Source organism: Myiozetetes cayanensis, unplaced genomic scaffold (assembly GCF_022539395.1).
Source record: "Myiozetetes cayanensis isolate MyiCay16 unplaced genomic scaffold, myiCay2020 scf45, whole genome shotgun sequence".
Lineage (NCBI taxonomy): Eukaryota > Metazoa > Chordata > Aves > Passeriformes > Tyrannidae > Myiozetetes > Myiozetetes cayanensis.
Window position 1 is genome coordinate 715,689 of NW_026087687.1, and position 18,252 is coordinate 733,940.

At 57.6% G+C, this 18,252-nt stretch overlaps 1 protein-coding gene across 1 annotated transcript; it reads left to right on the forward strand.

Moving 5' to 3' along the window:
- The first annotated feature begins 1,734 nt into the window (after nt 1-1,734).
- On the forward strand, nt 1,735-14,829 carry HADHB (hydroxyacyl-CoA dehydrogenase trifunctional multienzyme complex subunit beta). The gene is made up of 15 exons (XM_050330874.1): nt 1,735-2,713; nt 2,946-2,987; nt 3,613-3,709; nt 4,747-4,791; nt 5,689-5,788; nt 7,002-7,089; nt 7,812-7,999; nt 8,936-9,116; nt 10,461-10,582; nt 11,234-11,313; nt 11,403-11,450; nt 11,772-11,859; nt 12,770-12,844; nt 13,422-13,586; nt 14,260-14,829. The coding sequence occupies exons 1-15, from the start codon at nt 2,647-2,649 to the stop codon at nt 14,293-14,295; spliced, it is 1,422 nt and encodes a 473-aa protein (XP_050186831.1). The 5' UTR covers nt 1,735-2,646; the 3' UTR covers nt 14,296-14,829.
- Nucleotides 14,830-18,252: the final 3,423 nt, after the last annotated feature.

Here is an 18,252-nt window from a genome sequence, read left to right on the forward strand (position 1 = left end):
GGGGAAGGATGAGGAGGGTCGGGGGATCGGTCCTGCATAGATGAGGCCATCAGGTGGTCGGTCCCAGGTGGCCGGGGAAGGGCGAAGGGGAGTTGGGGGATCCGTATCGGAGGGATGGGGGAGTCGAGGGGTCAGTCGGTCGTGGATGGACAGGGGGTTGGGAGTCGGTCCCGGGTGGACGAAGGGATCGAGGGGTCGAATGGGCAGAGGAAGGGTGAGAGGAGTCGGGGAGGTCGGTCCCGGATAGGCCGGGGGGTGAGAGAAACAGGTGTGTATTTTGGGGGGCTGTATTAGGGGTGTGTTTTGGGGACTATATCAGAGGTGTGTTTGGGGGCTGTTCAGGAGGTGTGTTTGGGGGCTGTTCAGGGTGTGTTTGGGAGGCTGTATCAGGAGTGTATTTTGGGGGCTGTAGCAGGGGTGTGTTTGGGGAGCTGTAGCAGGGGTGTATTTTAGGGAGAGCTGTAGCAGGGGTGTGTTTGGGGGGCTGTAGCAGGGTGTATTTTGGGGGCTGTAGCAGGGGGTGTATTTTGGGGGGCTGTACCAGAGGTGTATTTGGGGGCTGTAGCTGGGGTATATTTTGGGGGGGGCTGCAGCAGGGGTGTATTTTGGTGGGGCTGTAGCAGGGGTGTGTTTTGGGGGGCTGTAGCAGGGGTATATTTTAGGGGGCTGGTAGGGGTATATTTTGGGAGGGCTGTAGCAGGGGTGTGTTTGGGAGGGCTGTAGCAGGGGTGTATTTTGGGGGGCTGTAGCAGGGGTGTGTTTTGGGGGGCTGTAGCAGGGGTGTGTTTGGGGGGCTGTAGCAGGGGTATATTTTGGGGGGCTGTAGCAGAGGTGTGTTTGGGGGCTGTAGCAGGGGTGTATTTTGGGGGCTCTAGTACGGGTGTATTTTGGGGGCTGTAGCAGGGTGTGTTTGGGGGGCTGTAGCAGGGGTATGTTTGGGGGTGTGTTTTGAGGGGTGTGTTTTGGGGGCTGTGCAGAGGTATATTTTGGGGGGCTGTAGCAGGGTGTATTTTGGGGGCTGTAGCAGGGTGTATTTTGGAGGGGGCTGTAGCAGGGGTGTGTTTGGGGGGCTGTAGCAGGGTGTATTTTGGAGGGCTGTAGCAGGGGTGTGTTTGGGGGCTGTAGCAGGGGTGTATTTTGGAGGGGGCTGTAGCAGAGGTGTATTTTGGGGGGCTGTAGCAGGGGTGTATTTTGGGGGACTGTAGCAGGGGTGTATTTTGGGGGGGGCTGTAGCAGGGGTGTATTTTGGGGGGGGCTGTAGCAGGGGTGTATTTTGGGGGGCTGTTCCAGGGGTGTGTTTGGGGGGGGTTGTAGCAGGGGTGTATTTTGGGGAGCTGTTCCAGGGGTGTGTTTGGGGGGCTGTACCAGGGCTGTGCTGTGAGTCCCAGCAGTGAGGGGATGTGATGGAGTCCCAGGGTGATGGGGGTGTGACGGTGGGGTGTGAAGGTGATGAGAGGGAAGGAGGACGGGCTGTTCACAGACTTGTGGAATATCCTGAGCTGGAAGGGATCCCCAGGATCATGGAGCCCAGCTCCCGCTGTGGGCTGCAGGCTCTGGAAGGAGCTTTGCCTGGAGGGATTTGTGTGCAGGGCTGGGCCAGGGGTGCCAGGGGAGCACTGGCTGCCAAAAATGGGAGGGTGGGCACGTTTTGGGGGGCAGGGGCAGTGCCTACACTGGGAAGAGGCGGCTGTGCAGAGTGGGCAGGTTTGGATACTGGGGAGGAACTTCTGTCAGCTGGGCAGGGCAGACTGAGGGGAAAGCCTCAATGGGGTGTGGGGAGGGAGCTCTGCACAGATGGAGGAAGAGCAGGATGCCACGGAAAGATCCATTTCCAGGACCTTAATAGTGACAGGAGGAGCCTGGGTTTGGTTTGTGGGCTGGGAAGTGAGGAATGCTGTGTGACCCATTCCGGGTGTGGAGCTGTAAAAGGGGGTGACTGGCAGCTTTCAAGGAGCTGTGGAGACCTGCAGCGGGCTGAGTTTGGGAATACAGGTGTTCCTGTGGCCCTCCCTGGAAAACCTGTGTGTCTGTGGGAGTGGGGTGCTGGGATTTGAACCCCAAAAATGGGACTGAGGGAGGTGAACGTGGCCATGAAGGAGCCAAAGAACTGGAGCTGTGAGGACCAAATGCACAGAGGAGGATTTGTTTACAGGGAAACCTGATTGTGGAGTGATCTTTGGGAAGGCTGAGGAGGAATTCTGGGGGTGGAGGGTATTGGCTTGTTCTGTCCTCCGAGGGGACACGCAGCAGATACCCTGGGGTGGCATCCAGGGCTGTGACGTGGTGCCAAGGACGGGGGCAGGGGTGTGACGTGGTGTCAGGAGGGCCGTGCTGGCAGCAGGGCTGGCCAGGCACCACCACAATTTTCCAGAGGAGCAGTGGCTGGGAGGGGAGCCGAGGAGCTCACTGGGCAGTATTTAATCCACAGGCACATTTGCAGCCCCAGTCACAAGCCAGGCTCCTCCTGCTCGGATTCCACTCAGGGAGCGGGATAGGAAGTGATTCCCTGCTGCTGCTACTGCTGCCCTTGGAGTGTCTTCTCCCCAGGTTTTGGCTCTGTGTGAGGCAGGCAGGTCTCCTCCCTCGGAATTGCTCCAGGTTGGGCCAGGTTGGACTGAGAGCAGCCCTTCTGCAGACTCCCCCAGGATGAGTTCCATGCTGAGCTCGGCCCTCCGGACCCTCCCCGTGTCCTCAGCCTGGGCTGCCGGGGCCTGTGAGTATCCTGGGCTTCTCTGAGGGCTCCAGCTCGGGAGGGTCCCAAACTTCCAGCTGTGGTGTTGGCTTTGGGATGGACCTGAACCTCTGCTCTGATCTCCCCTTAGAAAAGCTGACAGTGTTTTATTTTCTAAACACCTGATTGCACTGTTGCTGTGTTTGTCCCTTCCTGTGGAAACCAGAAACGTTCCTGACACTTTTTTTTTTGCCGTTTTCTCGTTGTTTTCCAGTTGCTCGGTCGTTCAGCTGCTCCTCACAGCTCCAAGCCACAGGTAAAGGGAAAACACCCGGAATCTCAGTGGGTCTGTGCTAGACAGGGTTTTTTGGAAGCTGCCTCCCTTTTCCAGAGTCTTGTTTCACTTTTAAGCCTTGGAAATGGTGCAGAGTGCCTTGGTACAGCTGCTCCTGAAAAGCTGCAAATGAGGAAAACTTGAGGCACATCACTGCTTACAGTCCTCTCGTCCTCTGACTGCTCCTTGCTCACAGCAGCCTTTCCTGGCCTGCCTCTGTCTTGAACCTCTCCCTTTAGGGAGAGATCTTCTTCCCATTGGGAAGAAATTCCTCCCTTGGGGAGGCCCTGGCACAGGGTGCCCAGAGAAGCTGGGGCTGCCCCTGGATCCCTGGAAGTGTCCCAGGCCAGGTTGGACGGGGCTTGGAGCAACCTGGGCTGGTGGGAGGTGTCCCTGCCCATGGCAGGGGGTGGAACTGGATGGGGTTTAAGGTCCCTTCCCACCCAAACCATTTCCATGATTTTAAGATCCCAGCTCAGGGGTCCTTCCTTCCCTGCCTTTCACTTACTCACCAGAAGCGGACAAGTTCCCAAATTTTTTAGTAGTTTTTGCAGGGTCTACGTTAGACTTGCTGACATTCTTGTCAGCATCTCTCCTCTCCTTGCAGCCCAGCCCAAGACCAAGAAGACCCTGGGCAAAAGTGGGGTGAAGAATGTGGTGGTGGTGGAGGGCGTCCGCATCCCGTTCCTGCAGTCGGGCACCTCGTGAGTACCAAACGAGAAGAGAGGGCACAAAACACCCCCTTTCTGTGAGAAATGGGCTTGCCTGTTCTTTTTGGTGTAGTTATGCTTGGAGGCTCTGAAGTGACAGTGGCTGCTGCAGTCATTGCACCTTATCTAAAGCAGAAAGGGGGTTTGAAGCAGGTTGTCCTTGTGTATGAATTCTGGGAAGAATGAGGATTCATGAGCTGTGTCTACAGGAACCTGTTGGTGGATCTATAGCAGATAAAACAGCAAGTTTTACAAAACTAGCAGGGCAGGTGCCAGGAATCTGCTGTAGACTCTTCTTACTGGACTCTGCTCTGGCCCCCAGAACCCCCCGTGCCCTGGGCTGATCCCACAGGGATCGTGGGCAGCAGGGCTGGGGGGATCCTGCCCCTCTGCCCCCTCAGCTGAGACCCCCCTGCAGAGCTGCCCCAGCCCTGGGGAACAGCAGCACAAGGACGTGGAGCTGCTGGAGACAGCCCAGAGGAGGCCACGGAGATGCTGCCAGGGCTGGAGCCCCTCTGCTCTGGAGCCAGGCTGGGAGAGCTGGGGGCTCACCTGGAGAAGGGAAGGATCCAAGGAGAGCTCAGAGCCCCTTGCAGAGCCTGAGGGGGCTCCAGGAGAGCTGGAGAGGGACTGGGGACAAGGGCTGGAGGGACAGGACACAGGGAATGGCTTCCCACTGCCAGGGGCTGGGACAGATGGGACACTGGGAAGGGATTGCTGTGAGGGTGGGCAGGCCCTGGCACAGGCTGGGCAGAGCAGCTGTGGCTGCCCCTGGATCCCTGGGAGTGTCCAAGGCCAGGTTGGAGCAACCTGGGCCAGTGGGAGGTGTCCTGCCCATGGCAGGGGGTGGAATGAGATCACCTTGAAGGTCCCTTCCAGCCTAAATCAGTGTGTGAAATGTTAGATCAGGGGAGGCAGTGGAGCATCTCTGGTGCCTCCCCAGCTCTCTGCTGCTGCTCTGGGCTCCCAGCACAGCTCTGTGTTGGTCTCTGACACCTCTTTTAAGTTTCTGCCTCTCCTTCCCCTCCCAGGTACGCGGATCTGATGCCACACGACTTGGCCAGGGCAGCTCTGCAGTAAGTACATGGAACACCAGGAGGGCTCAGAAAACTTGTTCAGCCACTGGGATTGCCAGTGCTGGAAAGCCAAGGCCCTGGTCTTGCCTCTGAATGACTTCATCTTCCCTGTGCCACCTCCACAGTGGCAGATGGGGTTTGCAGTGGGTGTGTGTCGGTGCAAAGAGGTGGGGGTGCTGACAAAGTTTGGTGGATTTGGTTCCCAACTGCAGTTTTCCAAACACAGAGGTCAGAGCTGCTCTTGGGGCATGCTTACAAGTGCTGGGAAAAACAATCTGGGCTTAAACAATCTGGGCTACACAGGGGAAACTCAGTAGCAACCAGGACATTGAGCTCGTTCTGTCACCCTGCCTGTCCCTCTCGTTCTGCGGGGATTTGACTGAAGCTGAGGGTCATTAGCACTGGGTTTGTTTTGTTGAGAGTCAGAGCAAAGTCCTGTGGAAAAGGCAGAAGGTTTGGGGAAGCCCAGAGAGGCTGTGGCTGCCCCTGGATCCCTGGCAGTGTCCAAGGCCAGGTTGGAGCGACCTGGGATAGTGGGAGGTGTCCCTGCCCACGGCAGGGGTTGGCACTGGATTCATTTAAGGTCCCTTCCCACCCAAACCAGTCCGGGATAGGATGATTCCATGAACTGTTTCAGGGAAGGAGGAGGGTGTTTGGGCTGTGAAGCAGTTGATTTAATGACATTATGTCACCTTTTCGGTGATATTATCACTGGGGTTGTTTGCAGCCCACAGCCACTTTTACACTCCCCGTCAGGGGTTTTGTTCTGAGCTGGGGGCAGGCGATGGGGCTCTGTCCTTGCCTTGTTCTCCAGCCAAGCTGGCAGGAGGAGGAGGATGTTTGAGAGGATTATTCGTGATGTGATGCAGATCCCCTGTGTTTTGATCCTCTCCTCAGGGGCCTGCTGACCCGGACCAGCGTCCCGAAGGATGTTGTGGATTACATTGTTTATGGCACAGTTATCCAGGAGGTGAAAACCAGTAATGTTGCCAGAGAGGTGGGTTAAGTGCAGCGCTTCCCTGTGAGTCTGATTCTACAGCTGTCATCTGAAGATGACAAACACCTACTAAAAATTAAATTCCTGGTATTGTGGTTCATTTAAATGTGATTTAAAGCCTGAAGTAGTGCAGTATTGTCTGTTAAATGACTGAGTGGGACTACAAGGAAACTTATTCTGTGATTCTCTGAGTCTGCCTGCTCTTGAAATCTGCCACAGTTTTCATTTATCGTAGGTTTTTATCATATTTTCATAGTTCATTTTAATGCTGTGAGTTCAGCATTAAAACTGCTCAGTCCTTCCCAGCAAGGGGAGCTCCTGTCAGGAATTGCTGATCAACTCAGCTCTTAACCACCAGCTGGACTGGAATGCTGCCTTGCCCAAAGTCCCCAGAGGACCAGAGGGTGCTGTGAGAGTTTGCTTTGTTGTGGTGTTTATTTTTTTTCAGCTGGCAGGTGGGGCACAGGGTCTGGGTGGTTGGAAGTGGAGCGGCTTCGCTGCCCTTTGTTCTGGCAGGCAGGAACCGCAGCTCCCGCATTATCCACAGAGCAGCTGATCCTCCCGGCTCCTGGGGCAGAGGACTGGGATCTGTGCTACCCCCTGCAGCCTCTGCTGCTGCTCTGGAGGAGCCCAGAGGGTGGGAGCTGGGCTGGAAGGGCTCAGGAGGCACCGAGGCAGCTCCGGCCTCGTGAACGCAAACCCTGGCTTTGGTCACCCGCCAGTCAGATGGGGCTGCGGGGTAATTTTAGCTGAACTTTCAACCAGTTGGCCGTGCCCCAAGTAGGGAAGGTGTCTGGGAGCAGCTGTGGGCTGGTCAGATGAGTCACTGCTCTGCACTGAGCTCTGTGCTCTCTCTGAAGCCGCGGCTCCTCGTGCTGAGGCACCTCAGCCAGCCCTTTCACGTGTGGCCTTTGCCAGGGAGGTGAAGCAGAGGTGATGCCCAGTGGTTGGAGGTTCTTTCAATGTGTTTTTTTCAATGTGAGGTGTGTGATTAGCTTGTCCTTTTATTAAAAAAATGTAGGGGGCACAGTGAGTGTTCTGACAGTGCAGCTGAGCCCTGGCACTTCCAGTCTGGGAGGGGATGAGCTGCAGCAGGAATGAATGAAAACTCGATGCAGTTGTCTGCAGCTCCCCTGGCAAGCTGTGCTGCAGGGCAGGAGGCAGCTCTGGGGCAGAAGCTGTGGGTTTAACAGGCACTCTCTTGCTGTCTCAGGCTGCACTGGGAGCGGGTTTCTCCGACAAAACTCCGGCCCACACCGTCACCATGGCCTGCATCTCCTCCAACCAGGCGATGACCACAGGTACCTGGGCTGGGGGACAAGCTGTGGGGGTGACAAAGAGGCTGTAGAGGAATTCCCAAGCTCTCACTTGCACTGCTTTTGAATATAAAAACTGCTGGAATGGAGGGAAAGACGGGGTTGCTCAGCCTGGAGAAAAGGAGGCTCAGGGGGGACCTTCTGGCTCTGCAATCCCTGACAGGAGGGGGGAGCTGGGGGGGGTCGGGCTCTGCTCCCAGGGAACAGGGCCAGGAGGAGAGGGAACAGCCTCCAGCTGGGCCAGGGGAGGGGCAGGGGGGACATCAGGAGGAATTTGTCCCTGGAAAGGGTGGTCAGGCACTGGCAGGGGCTGCCCAGGGAGGTTTGGAGTGCCCAGCCCTGGAGGTGTCCCAGGCAGGCCTGGCCGTGGCACTCAGTGCTCTGGGCTGGGGCACAGGGTGGGGCATGGGGCACAGGGGGGGATCCATGGGCTGGGAGGGCTTTTCCACCCTCCCAGTGATCCCAGTGATCCTGGGACTCTGTTCAAGCTTTTTAACCATCAAAGCACAGCGTGAATTGCTCTCCCCCCGCTGCTGGGTGTGCCAAGGAGCAGTGGAGGCCGAGCTGCAGAGCTGGATCAGAAAGCGCCTGCTGAGCACAGCCTGGCCCGAGCCAGGGGCTGGGGAAGGATCTGGAGTGTGCAGGGGTGCCCAGGGCCCCAAGGCTGAGTCCCTGCAGCTCTCCTGGGAGCCCGTGTCGTCCCGCAGGCGTGGGGATGATCGCGGCGGGGCAGTGCGACGTGGTGGTGGCCGGAGGGGTGGAGCTCATGTCGGACGTTCCCATCCGGCACAGCAGGAAGATGAGGAAGACGATGCTGACCCTGAACAGGGCCAAGACCTTGGGCCAGAAGCTCTCCCTGATTTCCAAAATTCGCCCTGACTACTTTGCTCCCGAGGTATTTTTCCTTTTTTTTGTGTGTTTCTTTTTTTTTTTCCAGGCATTTAGGTATTTAGCTAAACTGTTTTAGGGGAAGGTGGCTCAGGCAATTTTTTTAGCCTCAGTGGAGAGGATTTAAGAAGGGTGAGGTGTCTGGAGCTCACTGTCATCAACCTCTGTCCTCTGCTGTGGGTTAAAACAGTTGATTAGTGCATCTCACAGCATTTGGGGCTCTGCTTTTTCTTCTCACGTGTTCAGCTTCAGTAAACCCAGCTTAGTGCAAAAGCTCCCTCTCCTTCTGCAACTCCTGGACAAACTGTCCTGAAGTGACAGAAAGAGGAGTTTTCTCCCATAAAGCTTATTCAAGGGGTCCCGAAACATCAGAAGAATTTTGGGGTCAGAAGAATTTTCCTGGACAGTAGAAGTAACCACCTTAATATCAGAGGGGAATATCCTCAGTATATGAATGTGAGATCCCAAATCCACACAGGATACGAAGATCACACACTTAAATGCACGTAAGGGATTTCCTGCGTGCTGCTGCAAGAATAGAAAACTGAAAAAACCAAAACCTCTTGGCTCTGGTTTGGGGTGAGGAAGCGTCTCACGAGGAGTTTCGAGGTCTCAGGGTGCGTTGTTTCAGCTGAGCCTGAGAAGTCTGGCCCGCTTTTGTCGCAGGTTCCCTGTTAAGCTCTCTGCACTCTCTGCTTGTTCAGCTGCTTACACAGCCCTGCAACCCCTGCAGTGAGCAGCAGGCTGGGCCTTGTTTTTTTCCCCCTAAAATCTTGGAGGGTGATGTTTCCTCTGACAGCTCCGACCCGGTCACCTCTGGTGCGGTCGTCGCGCGTTGATCGCGCGGCTCTGCGTTAACGGGGAAGAGTTGAGCGAGGGTTGAGCTTCTGGTCCTGCCCAGGGGGGAGATTCAGCTGTGCTGACCTTACCTTGCTGTCCACAGCTCCCTGCCGTGGCAGAGTTCTCCACCAGCGAGACCATGGGGCACTCTGCCGACCGCCTGGCCGCCGCCTTCGGGGTGTCGCGCGCGGAGCAGGACGAGTACGCCCTGCGCTCCCACACGCTGGCCAAGAAAGCCCAGGACGAGGGGCTGCTGCTGGACGTGGTGCCCTTCAAAGTGCCAGGTAACACTGCTCGTGTCACACGCTGCTGGGGGGATCATTCATGGGGCTCTCTGTGGGTTGTACCTCTGATTGTCCCTGGAAAACCGCTGGCAGAGCGGCATGTCTGGGTATGTAAGCACAGAGTCCCAGACTGGTTTGGGTGGGAAGGGACCTTAAATCCCATCTCATCCCACCCCCTGCCACGGGCAGGGACGCCTCCCACCAGCCCAGGTTGCTGCAAGCCCCGTCCAACCTGGCCTTGGACACTGCCAGGGATGCAGGGGCAGCCACAGCTGCAGGAGGGCGGTGAGGCCCTGGCACAGGTTTGCCCTTAGCTGGTCCTCACCACCCTCACAGGGAGGAATTCCTTCCCAATATCCCACCTGACCCTACCCCCTGTCACGTTTTTACACACCTGACTTTTGTCCTGCCCTCCCCACGTGTGTGCTGACGTGGTGACAGAGCAAGGAAGGCCGGATTGGTTGGGCTGAGGATCCCCCTGCTCTTCCAGCCAGGCAGGAGAACCCACCTGTGCACCCACCCCAGAGTGCTGAGGTGTTCACGTTTCTGAGTGTTAACAACGGGCAGAAAGCCTGATAAAATCCTGGCCTGATAAAATCCTGGCCTGATAAAATCCTGGGCTGGTAACTCAGGGGCTGGGTAGGAAGAGCTGGAATGGGATGGGCTCCAGTTCCCCAGACCCCACACACTCACTGCTGGGAGGGGAAACAGGCTGGGGAGAATATTTAAAAGAATATTTAAAGAATATTTAAACTGTCCTTTCCCTGCCTGTCCCGGTGTCTCCCTCATCCCCAGCCCTGGTGGACACACTGTGGTGCAATACACCTTTGGGGCAGGTAATATCCTGGAGGAATTTTCCATGTAGATCCACAGTTCCACGTGGTATTTTATTACAAAACTGGTCCTTTCTGTTAACAGGTTTATTTAGCAGCTGGCAGAGATGAAGGTGGATATATTTGGTTCTTCCCAGTGCTCTCAATTCCTCAAAACTCAGCACATAAATGTGAACTGATTTAGGCCCAGTTCTCCATTCAGGCTTTTTAACCCAAATTTAAGTTCTTTTATCAGCTGGGTTTTCCCTGTGGTAGTTCTTCCCTGCAGTAAATGATTTCAGCACTTTGGTTTTGCTGTTCTTAGAGCAAAAAGTAGAGAGGTTCTTTCAGTTTTAAACTGCTATTTTTAGCCATGGTAAACATCCTGAAGCCACAAATGGATTTTCCCTTTTCCCGCTTATCATAAAAAGCACAATTTTCTGATTTTTTTTTCCCCTTGGGAATCCTGATGTGAAAATTCACTTATATTGTAGATTTTGACGGTTTAAAATGCTTTCTGTCCCCCAAACAGGCAAAGACACCGTCACCAAGGATAACGGGATCCGGCCTTCCTCCATGGAGCAGATGGGGAAGCTGAAGCCGGCCTTTGTCAAGCCCTATGGGACTGTGACAGCGGCCAACTCCTCCTTCCTGGTAATTCCCCCCCCAGCCAGAGGGCAACACCATCCACCTGACCCTCTGCCTCCCGTCTGGGAACCAGCATTCCCCTTTTTGTGATGTCCCCGCTTCCAGACCTGCCAGGCAGAACTTGGGACTCACTTGGGGATGGGATTGTTTCATTCTAAACCCAGTAACCAAACCCCTGAAGCTCTGGGTTCTCTCACCTGTTTTGCTTCTCTGTAGCTGCCTCTCGAGGGTTTATCCTTGTCAGGCACTTGTGGGAATTCCATCCCAGGATGGGATTGACCACGTTCTACTTCCAGAAGTCAGTGGCTTTAGTCTGGACTTCATGGGATCCCAGGATGGCTTGGGTGGGAAGGGACCTCAAAGCCCATCCAGTCCCACCCCCTGCCACGGGCAGGGACACCTCCCACCAGCCCAGGGTGCTCCAAGCCCCGTCCAACCTGGCCTGGGACACTTCCAGGGATGCAGGGGCAGCCACAGCTTCTCTGCCCAACCTGTGCCAGGGCCTGCCCACCCTCCCAGGGAGGGATTCCTTCCCAGTGTCCCACCTTTCCCTGCCCTGTGGCAGTGGGAAGCCGTTCCCTGTGTGCTGCTGGGCCCGCTGTGGGCAGGGTTTTCTGCTCCCTGGGGCCCTGAGCCGCCTCCCCTGCCCCGCTGCAGACGGACGGAGCGTCGGCGATCCTGCTCATGTCTGAGGAGAAGGCCCTGGCCATGGGATACAAACCCAAGGCCTACCTGAGGTAAGAGGGGCTGCTCCACGTGGCCTCTTGCAGCCTGCTCTGGCTTCCCCCTCCCCTCCCCTGTCACTGAGAGTGCTCCTCCCGCGCAGGGACTTCGTGTACGTGTCCCAGGATCCCAAGGACCAGCTGCTGCTCGGGTAGGTGGCGGTGGGGACCGTCCCCCTCCCAGCCCTGTGCTCCCACACAGCCATGCCACGTGTTCTGTGGGGTGTCCCATCAGGTGCTGCAGCCCCTGGGCCCTCACACCTTGCTGGGTGGGAGGGGTTGGAGGGGGAGCAAAAACACCCACCGTGGATTGCAGGGGCACAGGACCAGGGGGTGGTTGTTTGGGGGAGAGGGATGGGCAGAGCTGTGCCACGAACCCTGCAGGGAAGGGGTGGAACTGTGGCTGTGACAGGGGGGGCAGTGCTGGGGGGGAACACCCAGGCAAGGCTCGTGTGTGTGCTCCTCTCCTCCAGCCCAACCTACGCCACCCCCAAAGTGCTGGAGAGGGCCGGGCTCACCCTCAGCGACATCGACGTGTTCGAGTTCCACGAGGCCTTCGCTGTAAGTGCTCTGAGCCTGGGCTCCCCTCCTGTGCTCTCGGGTGGGGAGAGATCTCGCTGAGACCTTGCCACCAGGAGTGATCCCACGCTTGTGTCTCACAGAAGCGCTGTGTGTGTTTTAGCTCTGTCACGTCTTTAGAGGGACACGATCCGTGTTTAGGGGTGGCTTGTGTGGCTTGAAGTCACCAAAGGAATGCAGATCCTTCGAAAATAATACGTAAAAAAAAGTCATTTTACTTTCCAAAGACCTTTGGGGGTTAAAAAAAAGCTCACACAGTTCCCACCCCCTGCCATGGGCAGGGACACCTCCCACCAGCCCAGGTTGTTCCAAGCCCCATCCAACCTGGCCTGGGGCACTTCCAGGGATCCAGGGGCAGCCACAGCTTCTCTGCGGAACCTGTGCCAGGGCCTGCCCACCCTCCCAGCCAGGAATTCCTTCCCAGTCTCCCCTCTCTCCCTGCTCTCTGTCAGTTTGAAGCCATTCCCCTGTGTTCTGTCCCTCCAGGCTCTGGTAAATATATTTGTCCCTCTTCATCTTCCCTGAGGGCTCCTCCAGGCACTGGAAGGCCACAGTCAGGCGTCCCAAGAGCCTTCTCTTCTCCAGGCTGGACAGTCCCAGTTCTCTCAGCCTTTCCTCCCAGCACAGGGGGCTCCATCCCCGATCACCGTGGTGGCCCCCTCTGGGCAGTGCGTTGCCATATTTGTTAATTGGCTTGTTAATTGGACAGGCTCTGTTCCCAGTGAACGTTGAGCTGATGATGTTTATTAACAGGGCTGATCCTGTGAAGTATTTTTAGCTGGCTGTGCTTGTTTTGGTGGCTGTAGCTGGGCTCAGATGCTGTCACTGGCTGCAGGCCCCCCAAAAAGTCTGACATTGTCCTTGTTAACTTCACCCTCCCCTCTCCTCGCAGGGCCAGATCCTGGCGAACCTGAAGGCCATGGATTCGGACTGGTTTGCACAGAACTACATGGGCAGGAAGGCCAAGGTGAGGCAGGACATTTTCACAGTCCCACAGTGGTTTGGGCCAAGCCCCGTCCAGCCTGGCCTTGGAGACTTCCAGGGATCCAGGGGCAGCCACAGCTTCCCTGGGAATTCCAGCTCAGCCCCTCCCCACCCTCCCCGCTGGGAATTCCTTCCCAACCTCCCATCTCTCCCTGCCCTCTGGCAGTGGGAAGCCATTCCCTGTGTCCTGTCCCTCCATTCCTTGTCCCCAGTCCCTCTCCAGCTCTCCTGGAGCCCCTTCAAGCTCTGGAAGGGGCTCCAAGGTCTCCCTGGATCCTTCCCTTCTCCAGGTGAGCCCCCCCAGCTCTCCCAGCCTGGCTCCAGAGCAGAGGGGCTCCAGCCCTGGGAGCAGCTCCGGGGCCTCCTGTGGAGCTCAGTTTCCCTGTGGGATGTCTGGAATCCCTCCTGGCACTGCCCAGCCGGGCTCTGCCCTGTCCTGCAAGGAGCAGTGACGTCCCTGGAGCTCCGGGTTACCCCATCCCAACACGAGCAGTGTCCCTGGGATGAGGTGGAGGGGTCCCCTCCCAGCCAGGTGACGATGTCCCTCCGTGTCCCCGCAGGTCGGGGCCCCTCCCCTGGACAAGTTCAACACCTGGGGGGGGTCCCTGTCGCTGGGACACCCCTTTGGGGCCACCGGCTGCCGCCTGGTCATCACCGCTGCCCACAGGCTGAAGAAGGAGGGGGGACAGTTCGGCCTGGTGGCCGCCTGTGCCGCGGGGGGACAGGTAATGGTGCTGAGCCCCGGCTCTGGTCCTGCAGGAGAGGGGTGGGAAGTGCAAGGCTGACCCTGCCGGGACTGGGAGTCCTCTCTGGTGACACCAGCAGTGGGCACTGGGTGGGCACAACTCCCTGGGGGGTCTGGCTGCCCCCAGCACCACTCAGGGGTGTCCCCAGCACCACTCAGGGGTGTCCCCAGCACCACTCAGGGGTGTCCCCAGCACCACTCAGGGGTGTCCCTGTTCCCTGGGAGCAGAGCCCGACCCCCTCCCCAGCTCCCCCCTCCTGTCAGGGATTGCAGAGCCAGAAGGTCCCCCCTGAGCCTCCTTTTCTCCAGGCTGAGCCCCCCCAGCTCCCTCAGCCCCTCCTGCTGCTCCAGCCCCTTCCCAGCTCCGTTCCCTTCCCTGCCCACGCTCCAGCCCCTCCCTGTGTCTCTGGTGTGAGGGGCCAGCCCTGCCCCAGCACTGGGGGTGCCCCAGCAGTGCCAGCACAGGGAGGGCACTGCCCTGGCCCTGTGACACAGCAGTGCCCCATTGGCCTCGTGCCCCCCTGGGCACAGCTGGGATCGTGTCCAGCCGTGACTCACCCCTGCTGCCGTGCTGGGAGCCCTGGTCCAGGTCTGCAGTGATTTCCTCTGACAGTCAGTCATTCCTGTGACATCCTCTCTCTCTCCCCTCCCAGGGACACGCCATGATCGTGGAGCTTTACCCCCAGTAAGGGGCCCCGGCCCCGGGAGCGGTGCCCGTCCTGTGCCCGGCGACGCCTTCTCAGTGCACTTACAAACCCTACACCCCCCTCCTTCTCTGAGGGGGCCTCTGTGGCCTTTATCAATCCCTTTTAGCTGCTCAGCCAGTGATTTGTATCTAATGGACACGCTCTGTTCAGCTTCCAGGAGAGGATGTGGCTCTGAGCCCCTGCAGGCTCCTCGTAACCCGTCTGCTCCCTCTGGGAACTCTGCGGGATTTCTCCCCGTGGGGAACAAAAAACGATTCCAAGGCTCTGTGCGGAGAGCTGAGTCTGGAGATCAGGAGAACGTGAAGCTCTGGGGGTGGGTGGGCTGAGGGGGGGGTGAGTGCTGTGGGCAGGAGCAGCTGTTTTGGGGCAGCGGGGTCGGTCCCAGGGGCTGAGCCGGGCTCTGAGGGGGCGGTTTTGCTGCACGGTGCCCAAACGCCGTGGGAACGAGCAGATTGCACCTGACCAATGAATGTCACCGATCTAACACCGCAATAAATCAGGACTGAACATACAGAATGGCTGTTTCCCTTCCCTCCTCACAGTTCCTGACAGGACCTGTTCCTGTGGTGTTTGTGGGGGTGCTGGGGGCTGTGAACTCCCACCAGGTGTTTGCCCTTCAGGATTGTGGAATCACACGCTGGTTTGGGTTGGAAGGGACTGAAAGGTCATCTAATCCACCCCCGAGTCCTTTTTAGGGCAGAAACAGTCTCTTCCACCCAGCAGCTGCTGCCCAGCCCCGACCTGGAGGCTCAGCTGAGAGGAGGGACTGATGTGATACCCGGGGGGTTCCTCTTTATTCCTTAATGGAATTGTGTGCAACAGTGCTGCTCCCTGGGGATGGGAGGGGAGAGGTGGGAACTGCCCGGGCCAGGGGAGAGGGTCTGGGTGGGGTTTAGGATCGGAACAGCGCTGCTCCGGGGGGATGGGAACGCTGCAGGGGAGGTGGGAACTGCCTGGGCCAGGGGAGAGGGGCTGAGATGGGGTTTAGAATCCGGGTGGCCCCACAGGAACCTGAGAAGATTCATCCCAGAGGGATCCCCAAAGCTAAGAAGGTTCATTCATCCCAGAGGGATTCCCAGAAGCTGAGAAGGTTCATTCATCCCAGAGGGATTCCCAGAAGCTGAGAAGGTTCATCCCCGAGGGATCCCAGAAGCTGGGAAGGTTCATTCATCCCCAGAGGGATCCCAGAAGCTGAGAAGGTTCATTCATCCCCAGAGGGATCCCAGAAGCTGAGAAGGTTCATCCCAGAGGGATCCCAGAGGGATCCCCAAAGCTGAGAAGGTTCATCCCAGAGGGATTCCCAGAAGCTGAGAAGGTTCATTCATCCCCGAGGGATCCCCAGAAGCTGAGAAGGCTCATCCCAGAGGGATCCCAGAAGCTGAGAAGGTTCATTCATCCCAGAGGGATCCCAGAAGCTGAGAAGGTTCATTCATCCCAGAGGGATCCCAGAAGCTGAGAAGGTTCATTCATCCCAGAGGGATCCCAGAAGCTGAGAAGGCTCATCCCAGAGGGATCCCAGAAGCTGAGAAGGCTCATCCCAGAGAGATTCCCAGAAGCTGGGAAAGCTCATTCATCCCAGAGGGATCCCCAGAAGCTGAGAAGGTTCATCCCAGAGGGATCCCAGAAGCTGAGAAGGTTCATTCATCCCAGAGGGATCCCCAAAGCTGAGAAGGTTCATTCATCCCAGAGGGATCCCAGAAGCTGAGAAGGTTCATTCATCCCAGAGGGATTCCCAGAAGCTGAGAAGGTCCCAGTGCAGCTGCTGAAGCGAGAGGGGGAGTTCTCCAGCCTGGGCTGGGCTATGGGGCAGTGCAGGGTCCCTCATCTGGTTCCCTCACATCTCCCTGGGCTGGACAAGGAGCTGGGAGCTGCTTCCAGCAGCTCCCAGCTCCTTGTCCAGCCCAGGGAGATGGTTCTCTGCACCTTCCCATGTCCTGACCCGCCTGGGGGATCCTCTGGCACCCCCTCCCTTGCAGAAATTGCTGTGGGAAGGAAGGGGAACAGCTTTGAGGTCTTGCTATTTTTAGCAAGAAAGAAGGGTGTGATAAACAAAACAAACAAATAAAACAAAATTTCTGATTCGTGCAGGAGGGACAAATGGGTTATCACAACCTCAGGCAAGAAGAAAATAAAACCAGGTGATAAATAAAACTTAATTACACCCCCCATAAAGGCATAAAACGGGCCAGGCCTCCCCTTCTCTCCCAGGCATAAAATATGGATAAAATGAGATTACCTGGGGCCTTTTGTTAGGAAAGGCATGAATTTATCAACCTAGCATGAAGATAAGAAATTAGACTTTTAGCTGTGAAAGAAAACGTCCGTTGAATCCCTGAAACAGCGATGTAAAATGCATATGGTAATGAATATGTATGAGATGCCTGAACTAAATACCAGCCCCTTACCCTGTGTTGGGGTGGGACGGGTTCAGGAGGGTTAGTTCTGCTCGCCCAGCACGCTGTTTGCACTTACCACGTCATAAATTCCAATTTGAAAACCGATTACGTATCCCGAGGCTCCGTTTTTCACATTTAGATATTTAGATATGCTTGGATATTATGGGGGGATGGAGCGACCAAAGCTCGACTCCCAGGGCGGAATTCCCTCGCTGTTCCCGCAGCCCCCGGGATTCGCTGTCCTGGACAGCATCAGTAAATCCTCCTGTCGCCCGGCAGAGGGGGCCGAGTCCTCGCTGGATGATTTTCTTTCCTAATTTAATTCCTACTTTTTGTCTTGTGACCGTGCGAGGTCCAAAAGGAGGAGGGGGGAGCAGCCAGGGAAGGTGGGAGCAGGCTCGGGAAGGTGGGAGCAGCCTCGGGAAGGAGGGAGCAGCCTCGGGAAGGTGGGAGCAGCCCCGGGAAGGTGGGAGTAGCCTCGGTAAGGAGGGAGCAGCCTCGGGATGGAGGGAGTAACCTCGGGAAGGTGGGAGTAGCCCGGGATGGTGGGAGCAGCCCGGGATGGTGGGAGCAGCCCCGGGAAGGCGGGAGCAGCCAAGGGAATGTGGGAGCAGCCTCGGGATGGTGGGAGCATCCTCGGGAAGGAGGGAACAGCCTGGGATGGGAGGAGCAGCCTCGGGAAGGTGGGAGCAGCCTCGGGAAGGAGGGATCATCCTCAGGAAGGTGGGAGCAGCCCCGGGATGGTGGGAGTAGCCTCGGGATGGTGGGAGCATCCTCGGGAAGGTGGGAGCAGCCTCGGGATGGTGGGAGCATCCTCGGGATGGTGGGAGCAGCCTCGGGAAGATAGGAGCATCCTCGGGATGGAGGGAGCAGCCTCGGGATGGTGGGAACAGTTCTCAGGAGAGCGGGAGCAGCCCGGGAAGGTGGGAGCAGCCAAGGGAATGTGGGAGCAGCCTTGGGATGATGGGAGCAGCCCCGGGATGGTGGGAGCAGCCTCGGGAAGGTGGGAGCAGCCCCGGGAAGGAGGGAACAGCCTCGGGAAGGAGGGAGCAGCCTCGGGAAGGAGGGAACAGCGTCGGGATGGTGGGAGCAGCCTCGGGAAGGAGGGAACAGCCTCGGGAAGGTGGGAGCAGCCCCGGGAAGGTGGGAGCAGCCTCGGGAAGGTGGGAGCAGCCTCGGGAAGGAGGGAGCAGCCTCGGGAAGGCGGGAACAGCCTCGGGAAGGAGGGAGCAGCCCTGGAAGCCGGGAGCAGCCTCGGGAAGGTGGGAGCAGCCTCGGGAAGGTGCGAGCAGCCCGCGCGGTGCCGGCGGCCCGGTGCGCTCCCAAACCTGTTGTCCGCGGCAATCCCTTAATTCCATTTACACCTCCCGCAGCAATCCGCTTAAGGGGAAGACGTGGAGTGGCTGAGAAGGGACGAGGAAGGGATTAAATACACCTTGGCTTTATCCTGGGAGGGAGGGAGTGCTGGGCTCTCGGGTTCTGCCCCAAGGCTGGCAGAGCTGGGGAAGGGAAGGCTCTGGAGAGACCTGAGAGATCCTTCCAG

Bases quoted from the DNA above. Each gene is read 5' to 3' on its own strand.
- HADHB (XM_050330874.1), top strand. From the start codon at position 2,647: ATGAGTTCCATGCTGAGCTCGGCCCTCCGGACCCTCCCCGTGTCCTCA. The intron at 2,714-2,945 runs GTGAGTATCCTG...GTTGTTTTCCAG, and splicing joins AGCCTGGGCTGCCGGGGCCT to TTGCTCGGTCGTTCAGCTGC. The intron at 4,792-5,688 runs GTAAGTACATGG...TCCTCTCCTCAG, and splicing joins TTGGCCAGGGCAGCTCTGCA to GGGCCTGCTGACCCGGACCA.